The sequence below is a fragment of the Sminthopsis crassicaudata genome, chromosome 4 (genome assembly GCF_048593235.1).
Source record: "Sminthopsis crassicaudata isolate SCR6 chromosome 4, ASM4859323v1, whole genome shotgun sequence".
Classification (NCBI taxonomy): Eukaryota; Metazoa; Chordata; class Mammalia; order Dasyuromorphia; family Dasyuridae; genus Sminthopsis; species Sminthopsis crassicaudata.
The window spans coordinates 74,232,186-74,247,736 of NC_133620.1; the positions used below are offsets into that span (position 1 = coordinate 74,232,186).

General features: G+C 36.7%; 1 protein-coding gene across 1 annotated transcript in view; it reads left to right on the forward strand.

The window, feature by feature from the left end:
• The first annotated feature begins 241 nt into the window (after nt 1-241).
• The window catches only part of RNF2 (ring finger protein 2), a 28,777-nt gene continuing 13,467 nt past the window's right edge, over nt 242-15,551 (forward strand). The window contains exons 1-3 of the mRNA XM_074308591.1: nt 242-562; nt 13,172-13,260; nt 14,084-14,244. Of these exons, the coding sequence (XP_074164692.1) occupies nt 13,174-13,260; nt 14,084-14,244 (248 nt within the window). The 5' untranslated portion in view covers nt 242-562; nt 13,172-13,173. The remainder of the gene's footprint in view (nt 563-13,171; nt 13,261-14,083; nt 14,245-15,551) is intronic.

The window sequence follows — 15,551 nt, forward strand, 5'->3', positions numbered from 1 at the left end:
ACGCAGGGAGGATGGGGAGAATTCCTGACTGGGGATGCGGCTGACACACCTGTCCCAGACCACGCTCGGGCTGGTGGGGCAGGCGGGGCAGGCGGGGCAGGCGGGGAGGGTGGGCCCCCTCCCCCACCCCGGGGTGATGAGGCTTGATGAGGTCAGGGCGATGACGTCCTGATTTCATCATCTCGGGGAGGGGAGGGTACTCGGGTGGGGAGGAGGGGCGGGGCAGGCGGGAAGGCGGCGCGGCGCGGGGGGCGGGGCGGGCAGCGAGGGGGGCGGCTCGCAGCTTCCAGGTGTCTCTCCCCCCGCCGGCGCCGGCGCCGCCCCCCTCCCCCAGCCTCTGCCTCCCGCCCGTTCGGCGTCCAGCCCCGTCGGAGCCGGCTCGGGCTCGGTCTCTCATGAATATTGAGCGGCCCCTGTTGGATTTCCCGAGCTCCATTGCGGAAGCCGAGCCTCGCCATATTGTGCGGCGGCGCTGCCGGCGGCGGCTGGGGCCCTCGCTCGCCTGCGTCTCCCTCCGGCTGCTGCGGCGAGCGGAGCCCGCGGAGGCTCGGGGCGGGCGCCGGTGAGTGAGGGCGGGGGCGGGCCCGGGACCGCCGGCCCGGGAGAGGGGGAGGGGACGCGGCGGCGTGGGCCCCCGCGTCCCTTCGCTCCGGGGCCGGCTCCGGCTTCTGCTCCGGGCCGGGCTGGGGGGTCTCGGCGGCGGCGGAGAATGCTCATTGTTCCGGCGTTTCCTCCGGTTGGGGGGGGGGGAGGCGGCGTGTGTGGAGAGAGGGGTAGGCGAGGCACATTTCGGGGAGAGCAAGCGGTGGGAGAAGGGCTTGCTACCCTCTGCCCGCCACTTTTCCTCTTCCCTTTCCTTCTCCCCATTTTCCTCCTCTTCCCCACCCCCTCCCTTTTCTCCGTTCTCGCCCTCTCCTCCCCTCCCTACTACCCCATTCCCTCCCTTTTCTCCCCCCCCCCCATCTTTTCCTCTCTCCTCCTGGTCCCCCTCTTCTCCCTCTTGAGCGTCCATCCCCACAAGATTGGGACTGGGGAGGGGGAGGCTCGCAGTCCCCCGAGGTTCCGCTCCTCGAGGCACAACTTGGGGGGTGTACGTGGATCCTTCCCGCCGCTGCACGGAGGAGGGGAGCTCGGGGTCTGTGCGGGGGAGTTGGGGGTGACGGTCTTTGTGCTGGTGGCAGCCCCTCCAGCTGAGGGGCCGAGTCCTGGGGCTCACGGGGGGACAGCCTTCTCCGGGGTCTCTGCCTCCCTGTGGAAAGGAGGAGGGATGTTGATTTGAGACCCCCGGGTCCCCGGAGTCCAGCCCTGGCTTCTGCTCATAACGTCACCGAGCTTGTCAGATCTCTCTCTGATGCTGAAAGTGTTTTTTCACGTTCTGTTAAATCCACAAAACTTGTCTCTGGCCACCAGAAGCAGACTTTGGGAGGAAAAAGCGCAATTTAGGGTCTACCCGGTGAAGCTTTTGATTCCTTCCAAGTTTTAATCACCTCAGTTCGTCGTGGAAGGAATGGATTGGAATTCACCCAACCCTATACTTTTGCATTAAGTATAATGCACCTTCCGCTCCGTGACTGGAGCTCAGTTGGAAGTTTCTACCAGACCGGACCACTGTCATCGGTTTCCTCCTCTGTGAAATTGAGAGGTTAAAAAAAATTACAGCCCCCCTCCCCCTCGTGCCTTTTTGCCAGAGTTAAAAAGTTAAAACTGAAAATTCTAGGACAAAGATAGGTGGTCAAACATAAAAGTGTTTTAGTAATCCAATTTATTTTTAGTACAGTTTCAAGATAATTTTAGTTTGGAAGGCAAGCCGGGTTGCTAAGCAGCCACCCATATTGATTTATTTCTGAAATCCTATAATATTAATTATGGCACTTAATCATACACCTTTTTGGCATTAGTCTTAAACATTTCTCGTGTTTCCAGAATATCTTGTTCTTTACATCACCCATTTTATATGTACTTGTTGATTTGTATATAATGGAATTTGAGATACCACGGTGCTTTCGACCTCTTTATTGAATGAGTTCATTGTATTTTGTCTTGCCAGGATTACTAGAATAAATAATAGCTGACAGTAGAGTCCTTTTTAATTTTTCCCATATTTGCATATTTCCCATATTGGATATTTAATATGCAATAATAATAGTTAGCGTTTATCATGCTTGTAAAGCACTGTATACTTTCAAAGTACTTTACAAATATATCATTTGAGCTTTACAATCCTGGGAAGCAGATAGCTGTTATTTTTCCTTATTTTACAGATGAGGAAACTGAGGCAAACAGGTTAAATCACTTGCCCACAATCACACAGCTAGTGTCTGAGGCCAGATTTTGACTCCGTTGGACATACTCCCTCTGCAATGCTCAATTCACTTCTTGCATTATCTCATTTGAGCCTCAAAACAACTCTTTGGAAGATTAAATAGTACTTAGTACCACTATTTTGCAGATGAGTCTACTAAGACCTAGAGAAATTTTGTTACTTGCCCATACAGTGGATTATATGGTGGTCACAGCACTAGTTTCATTTTTTTATTCCATATTTTCTTTATTTATTTTATTTATTTCAAAACAAGCACGGACAATTCTTCAACTTGAGCCCTTGCAAAAACCCAGTGTTCCAATTCCCCCCCCTTTTCCTCCATGCCCTCCCCTAGATCACACCACTAGTTTCAAGCAGTTGAAAAGTAAGTTTTCAGTTTCAGATCTTCCCTTCTTCCAAGTCCAGTGCTCTATCCATCACACCCTAGAGGAATTGGGTGGGAATTGATTTTACAGATGATTAGGTGATTGAAGCTTCTAATTGTGAATTAGTTTATTCAATTATTAGTATTCATTTATTATGTAAGAGCTAGGAATAATGCCTTGGTAGAGTTTTGTTTATTATCCATTACTCATTCTCCAAGGCCAGAGATTCCTTTTGATATTTAAGTAAAATCCTTGCTTCTACCAACACTATAAAATTATTATATAACTCTAAAATAGCTTCCAATTGTATAAATATTGTGCATTTCATATTGCATTTTTTTTTTTTTTAAAGCAAATGCTAATCATTTATCGGCATCTCTGCTCTTCCTTTCTGGAACACTTTGTGGAAGGCAAATTACAAAGCAATTTTATTGCCCTCTCTTAATAGAAAAGCATGAACTTTAGGGATATTGCCTTTTTTTTTCCCAGTATACTTTGTCTCTCAATTACACATTACTGGTTTTGCAAATGTTGGTTTAATATGTGTTGTGTGTGTGTGTGTCTAACTTTCAACTCCTATTTTTAATTTAAAATGTAAAACTTTATTAATAGGTTTTGTGTTTTGCTGCTGGCATTTTTAAAACTTGTGGCTAAATTGATTTTTATCACTTTTTGTTAATGGTAGCTTTGTTATTTTAATTATGTCTCCCCCAAATTTTATTAAGGAAACATGTATATATATATATATATAGTTAAATCTATAGAGTTATAGCAGGAATAATATTTTTATGCCATTAGACAGTATGAGTTTCCTAGGTCATTACCATAGGGACATTTAAGACCAGAGATCAAATAATGAGAGAAATATCAGAAAACTAGTCTTTTGGAGGAGTATAATCTACTTTTCTGGGAGTGGATTGTACACTTGCACATTTTCCTTTGGTTTTTACCTTTTCATAGCTTCTATCTTTCAACAATGAAAATATTGAGAAGGCAAATTTAACAGTTTAAAAAATGCATAAACAAAATGAAAAGACAAAATAGGCAGAATAAGCAGCACTTTGAAATAGAAATTGGAGAGAAAAGAAAATATAGTTAGGTAGAAGGTATACTGGAGAGAACTATCAGGAAATAAGCAAATGTATTTTTAAAAATTACTATACTTGTCTGTTTAACCCATTTAAGCCTTATGCAGGATTTAATTTTTCAGTAACTCTTGAAGTGATATTTCTGTGTGAAAGGTTAAAACTTTTATGTCCATTGCAAAAATAATCTTATAGTTATAAAAATATAAAATGTAGGCTTCAAAATTAAAATAAATTAAAATACTTGTAGTATTATTGACTGAATTTGTAGGATTCAGGAACTGAATTCAGGAGCTGTTCAGTTAGCTTAATAAGGACTTATGATGAAAATTGTTAGGCTCCCATTCAGTGCCTTTTTTGTGGAAATAGGGGAGTTTGGTTTTTTTTAATTTAATATTTCAATTTAATATGATCAAATTTTGGAAGGATTGTACTGGGGAGGTAGAGTACTATATGTAAATAGATAACAGGCAATAAGAAACGTTTTATGCCCTTTTTAGTTCCTTCCTTTTACTAGTTTTCCTAGAAAAAAATAAAATAATCATGACTCAAGCAGGGTAAAGTAGTGTTAACATTTTCTTTTGACTTAAAAGAAAAATAAAAGTTTGTTCACTGTTGTAAAGGTGATTTAAGTTTGATGCTGAACGTTCTGCTCTAAAACTCAAGTGTATTGTCTATTGTGCCTGAATGATAGTCTGCTTTACAATAACAATGCTAAATTTTTCAACCAAATCTGAACATTCTTTTCAAGAATCCTCAATTCAGATGGCTGGTGGGTAGGTCCTAAATAAAAGAATCTGCTCTTTTAAATTAAAAAAGAGTGGGGGATGGAAGATTCTGCATACTCGGTTAAAAAGATCCATAGTACCTACTGCCCATTAAGCCTTCTTCCTTTTAGATAAAATTACTTTTTAAAGATTGACTTGTCTCATAAGCTCCAATTTCTCTTCTCACTTTAAACTTTGTTGTTTTGAATTTAGAGTCCTACCCCATATTTTCTTTTCAGTGGGTGCCTTGCAACAATTTGAAACTGAAAACCTCACGTTTATTTGCATATTTAAGGGGAATATAAGTGTCTGGCACTATGTTAAGTGCCTTTATAACCTCAACAAAATCCTGTAATTGTTCACATATTATAGTTGGGAAAATTGAAGTAAACAGGTTAAGTGACTTTCCCAGGGTCACATAGCTATTAAGAATCTTAGGGACTACTTGAAATCTGGTCTTTGACTCCAGTCCACTGTAGACCTCACGTGGGAATAAAATGAAGGGAGGTGGGGAAACAGGCTCTTTGATATTTTAATTGGAAAAACTTAGTTGTGGTTTAATTCTATTTTATTTTTGATTTTGCTTATATCTAGAAAGACAATAAAATACATAATAATTTACAGTAATCTATATGCCTAGGCTATTAAATTGAATCTTTTTTATCCTTGAAAATTAACTTGAGAAAGCCAACTCCTTTAAGGCCCTCATATCCCACCCCTTAGTCTAATTATCTCTGGGGTCTTTTTCCTTCCTTGGATCTCACATGACATTTTGCATGCAGCGTTTTGTTTATAGTTAATAGTTCTACAAGTCATCCTTTTAATGAGCTCTAAGTTGTATGAAAACGAAGACAATTTTATCTGAACTATCTTTGTTAATATCTGCCAAAATGCAGTACCTGTAGGAGGCACTTAATGCTTGTTGATTTGAATTAATAACAAGATTGAGATTATTTCTGATAGAATTTTGGGAAAAATCAGTAGTTTTAATTGGCCTTTTCCACAGTGAAAATAGTGAATACCCTTGTCATCCTCTTGAGAAAATCTGCCCACCTTTTCTGTTACATCAAGACATGTCATTTTTATGGATTGATGGTAGTGGCTGCTAAGAATGAGAATTGGCCAGGGCTGGGGGGATTTGAGGGGGGGTTATTATGGGCAAATGGCTTTATTCTTAATTCTGACATTTATTTTGTTTAAAGTGATAAATTGTTTGCCTTTAACGTTAACAGTAATTCAAAAGCAAGTTTCATTTGTCAGCTTAGGTTAGCATCTATGTAGCTCATTTCAGTAATTATTCAGTTCAAAAATCTTAACTATTTTTGACAAGTTAATATTTCTGTTAGGCAAAATATAGACAAGCCTGTCAATTGTATTTATTTTGAATTGTATATTTGGAACTATGTATTGGAATATAGGCTATCTATGACAAAAAGGGACATCTTATTAATTCTTAACTCTTTACCAAGTTGAAACAATAGGTTTTTTATGTTTTTCAAGACACCCATCCGATGTGACCATGATTGTTTGAATCAGATATTTGTACACAATAACCTTTGAAGCGTGGAATCAAATCTCTTAGTAAAAAAATGAGAAAGTTATCAGTTAGACATTCTAAGTTGAGACGTTTTGATGTTGTGCACACACATAAAAAACATTCGTTGTAATAATGCCCAAGAAATAATGAATAAAGATTTTTTTATTCTAAGAGTGGGCTATATGGACTGGGGGCTGAAGTACAAGACTGGAAACCAGAAGCCTTGGACTTCTAGGTCTGCTAATAGAATAACCAATTGTGTGACCTTGATGAAAAATCACTTAATGCTTTGGTCTCAGTTTCTTTTTTGGGACATAATGATGATCTATAGATGGTTTTATAGCTCCTTCTAGGTGTATTGATCTATAGTTCTCTTCTGCTTTGCCTTCTAGACAAAACTTTTTTTTTTTTTTTACTGGTTTATCAGATAACTTTCTATGAAAGGAATTAAAATATAAAATGGAAATTGTTTTAATTTTGTATAATTTTTAAAAAATCATTGTAACATACAGTTAAGCAAAACAAAATTCCTGTACTGACCCATGTCCTAAAAATATATGTCTGCACACTTGTCAATGTATTACTTCTCTGTCAGGAGGTAGGTTGAATGTTTCTTCATAAGTCCTCTAGAATTGTTAATCATTACATTGATCAGAGTTCTTAAGTGTCTCAAAGTTGTTGGTCTTTACAGTGTTATTATTGAATAAATTGCACTCCTGATTGTGCTCACTTTACTTTGCAACAATTCATACAAGTCTGGCCAGTTTCCCCTGAAACTGTTACCTTGATTTTGTGTGTGTGTCACACACACACATATCCATTCAGTTATCCTCGAATTGATGGGCACCCCTTAATTTTCAATTTTTTGGCACAGAAAAAGTTGCTGTATTTTTGTATCTTCCTTTGATCTTTTGGGGGGTATATAGACTTAGCAGTTCGAAGTTGCTTTTCAGAATGACTGGTCCAATTCACAACTCTACTAGATCCTCCAAGTATTTGTCATTTTCCTTTGTTGTCACCTTTGCCAGAGGTACAGGCTGTGCTGGAATCCAGCAAACATTACAAGACAGGGCTTGATTTATTGTTTTGTTAAGTGCCTCAACTTAAGAAAGTGGTGCACAAAATGTAAATAATGAATATTAAACTTAATATGTTGTGCGTACATTTTTTTTAAACTAGAGAACCAGTTATTAAATGTTTTACCAAGCTCCCCTGGTCTGAAATGTTATGAATTTATTGTGTGTCTCTTAATTATTAGTCATGTAGAACATTTTTCAAATATCTAGTGATAACATGGATTTCTTTCTTTTCATAACCTTTAACCATTTATCAATTGGTAAATGGCTCTTATTCTTATAAATTTGAACCAATTTGTTATCTTGTAGGCAGAAACAGTTCTGCTTTTGTCTTTGTATCCCCAGTACCTGTCATTTAGTAGGCAATTAATACTTGCTGTTGAATGACTCTTGACCTCATATTGTCATTGAAGGGAAGGAGTTTATAGACCTTAAGTCAATATATAAATCTGAGCTAATTGCTGACATTACTTTCTATATTCATTGCTTATAATTTCATGCTAAAAACCCATGTAGGGCTCAATACTAAGTGCATCACTCTCCCACATCCATGACCTTTAAGATAGTGTCCTGCTTTTTCCTGGCTCTTACTTCATACCTGCTTAGTAGGACATTATTAAAACAAAAGATGGTTTGGACTCAAGACTATTGAGCTAGTGGTGAGGGGTGGGGGAAAGTTTGGTTTTGACTACATGACTCTTAGAATTCAGTTCATTGCTTGCTTCTGTTTGCCATTTCTCCCTCAATCTCTGCCACAACTATGCTCTAATCTTTTTATCAAATCATTCTTTAATAAAACTTGCTTATTTTTTGTCCACTGATCAGAAGAAAAAGAAAGCAGTACTATACTGACATAAAAGGATGCAGACTAGAAGCAAGATAAACTTCATTGCATCATTTTATTTTGAGCTGGAGAGGACCTTTAGAAGTCATCTATTGCCATTTTACATATACAGAAACAGACCTTGAGAGGTGAAATGAATTGCCCCAAGTTTTAGAGAAATTAAGCTGCAGAGTTGGGATTTAAGTCCTGTGGTGCCAGTTTAAGGGCAATAGACAAATGGAGCTTCATATTGTACAATATAGAGATTCATAAACTTGAAACTATAGAAATCTATATAAACTATGTAAAATGATTATTGAATTGAATATTATCTTTATGTGTATATTCATTTATTCTTATTATAACTTATTCTTACTCAGTTTCTTTTTAGAATCCACATTATAATCAGCCTATCATTGATTAATTGAGGCGTTGAAAATAAAAGTACAAAAGGAAATAGTTCCTGCCCTTAAGGAGTTTTGTTTTTGAGGGAGGCAGGATTGGGGAAGAGATAAAATACACATACTTATAGATATAGAGCTAGAAACCATTGCATTTCCAATAATTTCATTTTACAGCTAAATTGAGGCACAGAAAAGTTAAATAACTATCCAGTCATATAGCTAGTGGGTGTCAAAGGCAGGATTTAAACCTAAGTCTTCTTGACTTAACCTGTTTGCCTCAGTTTCCTCATCTGCAGCACAAACGTGAAGAAGAGGACATAGTCAAAGTGCTGTAGACAGCAAGGCTAGAGGCACCTAGCTCAGCCATTGGAGGGCTCTCCTTTTCTGTAAAATAGAGATAATATTATGTATTAATATATGGATCAAATAAGATTATGTCTCCATGTGCATATGTGTGCATGTGCTTCAAAGTGCTATTGTCATTAGCAGTTCTGAATCTAATTTCTATCCTAACCAAAACTTAAAATTATTTGTGAGATTGGAGACCAGTTCTAATACTTGGTCTTTCTAGAATTTACTAGTAGGAATAATGAAGTGGGTCTGTATTTTAATTAAACACATGATCATTCCCAATACCTAGTATAATTCTATAAATATTATAGATGCTTTATAAACTTTCAGGTGTTCTTAACTTTTTTTGTGTCAAGGACCCATGTGTCAGTCTAGCAAAGTCTTTGGACCACTTTTCAGAAAACTTTTAAAGTAATTGAAATGAATGCTAAATTTCAGTTAGAGATTAATAACAATAAAGAATTGAGTTCTCCTTCAGCCAGGTTTATAGATCTCCTAAAATCTGTCCTCACATACTCAAACACCAAGTTAAGAACTCCTGGCATAGTTGAGTCCAGGAAATAAATCGATGATTACATCCAAATAGATAGTTTGTGATAGTTTCTCAGAAAAATCTGGTGTCATCACCTTTGTTGGGGAAGAAAAGGGACTGGTGTTATTGAATAGTGTGACATCATTGACAGAATTAAAAAGCAAGAAATGTCATTAAAGACAGGTAACAAAGACATGTTTAAAAGAATGACTAGATTTTATAAAGATAGTATCAGGCTAAACTTCAAGCTCAATTGAGATTACTGCTAAAGACAATAATTTTTTAGCCATGTTGCAGATAAGAGGAAATTAAATAAAATATAGGAATCCTACATATAATTGGACTACTGCCTTTGTCTCTCCTTAAATATATCTTCCATGTAGCTTTCAAAAGAATCTTCATAAAGCCTGTGTCTGATTATGTCATTCCCTTCCCTGATCAAGAACTTTTTAATGGTTTCCTAATTCCCTTAGGATAAAATACAAATTCTTAAAAGTTTGGCATTTAAAGCCCTTCAGTATCCACCTATGGCTTAACTTAGCTTCATTTCACATAACTCTTCCTATACATATTCTTATGTTTCAGCCAAACTTGCCTAGTTCTTGGTGCCACCCTCCCCCCCTTACCTTAGAGTTCTTGCCACTTCTATCCTCAGTAAAGCCTGAGATGTACTTATGCTAATATTTTCTTCCACATTAAATTAGTGTACAGTGACTTATCCCTGTACCTGTGGAATCCCTCCCCAGCAGAATATAACCCCTGTACTTAGTGATGTACTCCTTGTATTCCCAGCCCCTACAAGATATAATTGGCATTTAAATGCTTGTTGGATTTGATTGGGCCTTATATTAGGTTAGCAAAGTACTCCATTAGTTCATTTGATTCCTTGTAACAATCCTCTGAAGTTAGGGCAGGTATTAGGCAGTCTTCTTTATAGTACATAAATGTGGTGATAACATTAAATTACTGGGGTATGATCTTGTAGTTTTAAATATACAGGACCAAAAGAATCAAATGAGTTATTTAAAAATTATTGTATGTCAAAGGACTGGGTTACTTTTGTTACCTCAAGCAAGTCAAGTCACAATTTATAAAATGGGTCTGGGATTAGATCACATCTTCTAGTGCTGAATGTAGGATCATATGATCCTAAATACTGACATGATAATTTTGTTGTTGTTTAGTCATTTCAGTTGTATCCAACTCTTCATGATCCCATTTGGGGTTTTCTTGGCAAAAATATGGGAATGGTTTGCCATTTTTTCTCCATCTCATTTTGTAGATGAGGAACTGAGACAAACAGAATTAAGAGTCTTGCTCCAGGTTAGTAAGTATCTGAGGCTAGATTTGAATGCGGGTCTTCTCAGTGCTCTACTCACTGTACCACTTACCGGCCTATAACTTATATATTTATAAAATTTATTTTTAGATATATTATCTGAATGAAAAGAATACAAATTCTTCTTTTAGGAAATTCTAAACTTTTCATAAACGATGGTAAAATATTTTACCAGGAATTTAAGACTAAATAATATGGGCTACAAATAACTATACTATATGGAATTAAATAGACATTAAGCACTTTCTGTGTATAAATCAGTGTATTTAGAAATAGTAAAACTTTTGGCTAGAGAGAAGTAATGGAATATATGCCTTGAAGGATAGGTCTGGTAGATTGAAATGGTAGGTGGTTCTTCTTACCCAGGTATGCCTTTCCATGTACAAGTGATCCTGTTCTTTTCTGTCTTCTCCCCATTTATCGTCCCTATTCTTCCTAATTTTCAGTGTCTCCCTGATTCCGGTTTGCTTCCCTATTGCTTATAAACAGATGCCAAAATCTCCCTCATCCTCAGAAAATCCTCATTTGAGCTTCCATTCCTAATGTCATCCTGGACTTTCCCTTTTAAGGCTAAAATTATTTTTCCCCCTAATGGTATTTTATTTTTCCAAATACATACAAAGATAATGTTCATCTTTGCAATAATACAGTTTTGCAAAGATGAACATTATTATCTTTGCATGTATTTACCCCTTTCTTTCCTGCCTCCCCAAGACAGCAAACAATTTGATATAAGTTAAATGTGTGCAATTCTTTTAAACATATTTCCATATTCATCATGCTGAGCATCAAAAAGGGGGAAAAATGTATAAGAAAGGAAAAAAAACCCAAGCGAACAAACAAAAAAGGTAAACATCTATGCGCTTGAAGTTTTCCCTCCAATAGATGCTTCTACTTTTCTTTTTTCTTCCTTTTCATTACTCAGAAGTCTGTCTTCTATCCTCTTTATTCAATTGATAATGATCTCCCCAAGTTACCAATAATTCTTAAATGCCAAACCCAATGACCTTATCTCAACCTCCACACCTTTTGACTTCTCTGCTGCATTTGACACTGTCACCTTCTTTCTAGTGTTCTTTTCTCTCATCTTTTTGTGTGTTGACATTTTTCTCTTCAGGTTCTCCCATTTGTCCGACTTTTCCTTCATCATCTTTTGTTGGTCATTTATCCTAGGTTATAGTTGCTATCTGCTAACCATGCAATTCCCACAGGACTCTGTTCTGACTTCTTTTCTCCTTTATCATTTCATTTGGTGATCTCATCAGTTGTTTTTTGTTTTTGTTTTCCTGCAGGTGGCTTTTCCACAGGTTACTTTGTTATCTCTATATTGTCTATGTGCTGCCTTCCTCTTTTCTTAGAATGAAAGAAAGCTCCTTGAAGTTTTTTTTTTTTGTTTTTTTTTCTTTGTATCTTCAGCACTTAGAATAGTGCCTCTCACATAGTAAACACTTAAATGCTTCTGGATTGTTTAATTGGTAATGTCATTTTATTAAATGAATGGAAAATGATCAAGAAAAACTTTTGTCTCATAAAGAAAATTCTTCTCTAGTGTCATAATTTTTCTTTTGATAAGCATATTTTTGCAGCTTACTTGGCAGATTGTGACAGTAAATCAAAATATAGTCAATCACTAACTCTTCTCACCAGTTAGCTCTATTCATATGTACTGCTTTTTGTTACATATTGTTCATTTTCTCTTTATTTGCTACATAATCACTTGTCATTTACATATGGAGAAGAGCTTATTGAAGTTTCCTTTAAAAGTTTTGGATGAGTAAAAGGACTTTTTTACCCAAGTACAAATGATTTTAAAATTGGCTTATTCTTTATTAGAAAAATGAATTGCAGAGTTGTATCAGTAACTAGACCGGTGAAATTTGAAATTGATGTGAACAACAGAAATGATGACCATCAATTGAGATTAAATTATGTCAGTCAGAAATTACATATACATATGCAATTAATGATTTGAAATATGTGATGGTTTGTCACCTTTTCTCAAGCTCTTAGCTTTCTTTTAGTTTGTTTAATAAAATTACTTTTGAAAGAGGAATAGCTTTTAAAAATATAAGAAAGAACCATTTTACATATGGAAAATGACTATAAATAAAATATTTTCTATTTTACTAATGAAGACTGTTAAAATAGCATGTATATCCTATGAGGTTGTCATTTTATTAATTGACTTAAAGAAATTTTAACTTGCTCCTAGAAGTAGATTTATAAAATATGTTCTTTAAATTGGAAAAATGAAAAGTTAGGTGTTTTTTTTTTTTCAAGAGATTTATATAAGAACTACAAAATCTCTGCTGATCAACACATTTGAAGAGAAACATTTTTTATTTTTTAAGAGTATACTAAATATTTCCTAGGTAAAATTTTTAATTCTGACATTTAATGATCTTTTTAACCACATATAATACTTTAACTTCTTTAAGGAACTTTGATAAAACTGACTTTTGAAAAGGTTAATCTTTTGTCTTCAGTTGTTTATATTCAAAAACCCTTTTGTGATATTTTTATCCTCTTCAAATAATTAGACTTTTACTCTTCTCACTTTTATTTTCAGCAATGTCTCAGGCTGTGCAGACTAATGGAACGCAACCTTTAAGCAAAACATGGGAACTAAGTTTATATGAATTGCAGCGAACACCTCAGGTAATATAGACTATGTTAAAATATGATTTGAAACATTGAGGTAAGAAATTTGTATAGTTATAAGAAATGATTTAAGTTATAGAAATGTCTATATTTTTGATGTTTAAAAACCTAAAACTATAGATTAGGTAAATCTATGTGCTATTTTGAAATGTGGTTTTGTTTTGTTTTGTTTTAATTATGAACTAGAAAATAACATTGTTGACTAGACCACTGACATTTGTTGTGCCTTGATAACCAAAACCCTTCTGATCATTGATAATGCAATGGTGCCTATTTGTAATATAATTTTTTTCCTGGTAAATATTTTTAGGTAGGAACAATTAATGATGTTAAGTAGAGCATGCTTTTATGAGATGTATTATTTTGTCACTTTCCCATTTTGCCAGGTATATGTCTTAACAGTAGGTAAAACTTGTATTACTGAAAGCCCTAAAACCATTGAACTTAAAATGACTTTCTTTCTCTTCTTTGTACCCTATTTCTCCTGCTTTCAGCTATTTTCTGTCTCTGTTCTTTGAGCGTCTGAGTTGAGTTGTATAAGATGAAGTAGTTCGCAGCAGAGACTTGGATATTTTACTAGCCTGTTGTATGGTTGTGAAACACTAGTTCAAAAGATGTTTAAAACTGGAAAGGACTTACCTAGTCCACTTTCCTCATTTTGCAGAAAAGAGAAATGAAGTCTAATTAATAGGAGAACTGACCCTGTGAGCCAAACATACAGGTTCATAGATATTTATAGCAAATTATGATTTTAGGATTTTACAAAGTAAATCTGAGTATTTTATTCAAGTTTTCCTTTTTTTTTTTTTTGGATCTATAGGAAGCAATAACAGATGGCTTGGAAATTGTGGTGTCACCTAGAAGTCTACATAGTGAATTAATGTGCCCAATCTGTTTGGATATGTTGAAGAATACTATGACCACAAAAGAGTGTTTACATCGCTTCTGTGCAGACTGTATCATCACAGCCCTCAGAAGTGGGTATGTTGTGTATAACTTATATCAAATTGCATGCCATCTGGGGGAGGAAGGAAAGAGAAAATTGAATCTAAAAATCATTTTTAAAGAATGTTTAAAAAATTATTTTTATATGCAATTGAAAAAATTTAAAGAAGAAAGAGATGTTGAACAATCTTTTAGACTCTTAAATTGTGTTTGAACATTGTGTAGGAATTAGAAAACCTTTTAACTATTGGAAAGTATTCTGGTACCATAAGAATTGATGAGATGATAATTTTCATACATAAGAAAAATATACAGTATACAGAAGAATGTTCTTTTTAGAACTAGAAAGGAACATGTTTTCAGGATATGTTTATAATCGGCAGGCAATTTTATGTATTTTGAAATGAGAGAAATACTAAAGATTAAATAATGAGAAGAGTTGATTCTGTTCTTGTGTTATCATAGGAGAATATAAATAAATGTAAGATGCATATTTCTTGGAAGGTTGAGAAGAAAGTAAGCCATATTTTTTCTAGCCTTTTAAGTAGATAAAATCATATTACTGTGGAGCATGGTATATGCTATTTTAAGGCAAGGGCTGATAACACATTTTAAGTGAATTCCAACATAAGTATGTTTCTTGTGCTTATGTACCAGTATTGGAAAATTGTGAGATAAGTTTTTTGAAAATGTCTAACAGTGATTATGTCTACTAAGCATAATTTATTTGTAACAAAGTCTACAATTATGGAGAGTTTTTTTAAGTTTTTAGTTATTGGCAAGGATTGCTGCAGTGGTTGTTGAAGTTTCTGAAGTCCTTGTTTTTGGGAAAGGAATTATGTTCCAGACCTGAGAACCTGAAATGGAATCTTCCTAAGATCTTAGCATAGACATGGGACAAAGTCAGTCAGATCACATTGACAAACAAACATGTAGGCCTTCCCTTCAGGGTCCCCTATCTCCCAACCCAGTCAGGAGAAGCTCTCAGTAGAACAGCCGACATAAGACACGCCCCGTCTGAAGGGCATGTGGCAGAAAGAACCCCTGGCAGGCTGGGGGAGTGCAGAAGAATTAGGAGCCCGTGGTATCTAATGTTACCAGACCATCACCTCAACACAGCTACCTCCCTGCCGGACTTTCCTCCACAGATCATTCCGAGCCTTGAAGCCTCCCCCCTGCTCCCAGAGGGAATTGAGGCTGTTGAGTCGAGCTCCTTTGACATCTTACAAACCCCTGGGCTGTGTGCCCCGCTCGGCCTGTGCCAGCCTGGGCAGGGTAGCCCCTCCCAGCCAACGGCACCAGGCACTCTCTTCTGCTCCTCTCTTTTCCCAGCAGAGTCCTTC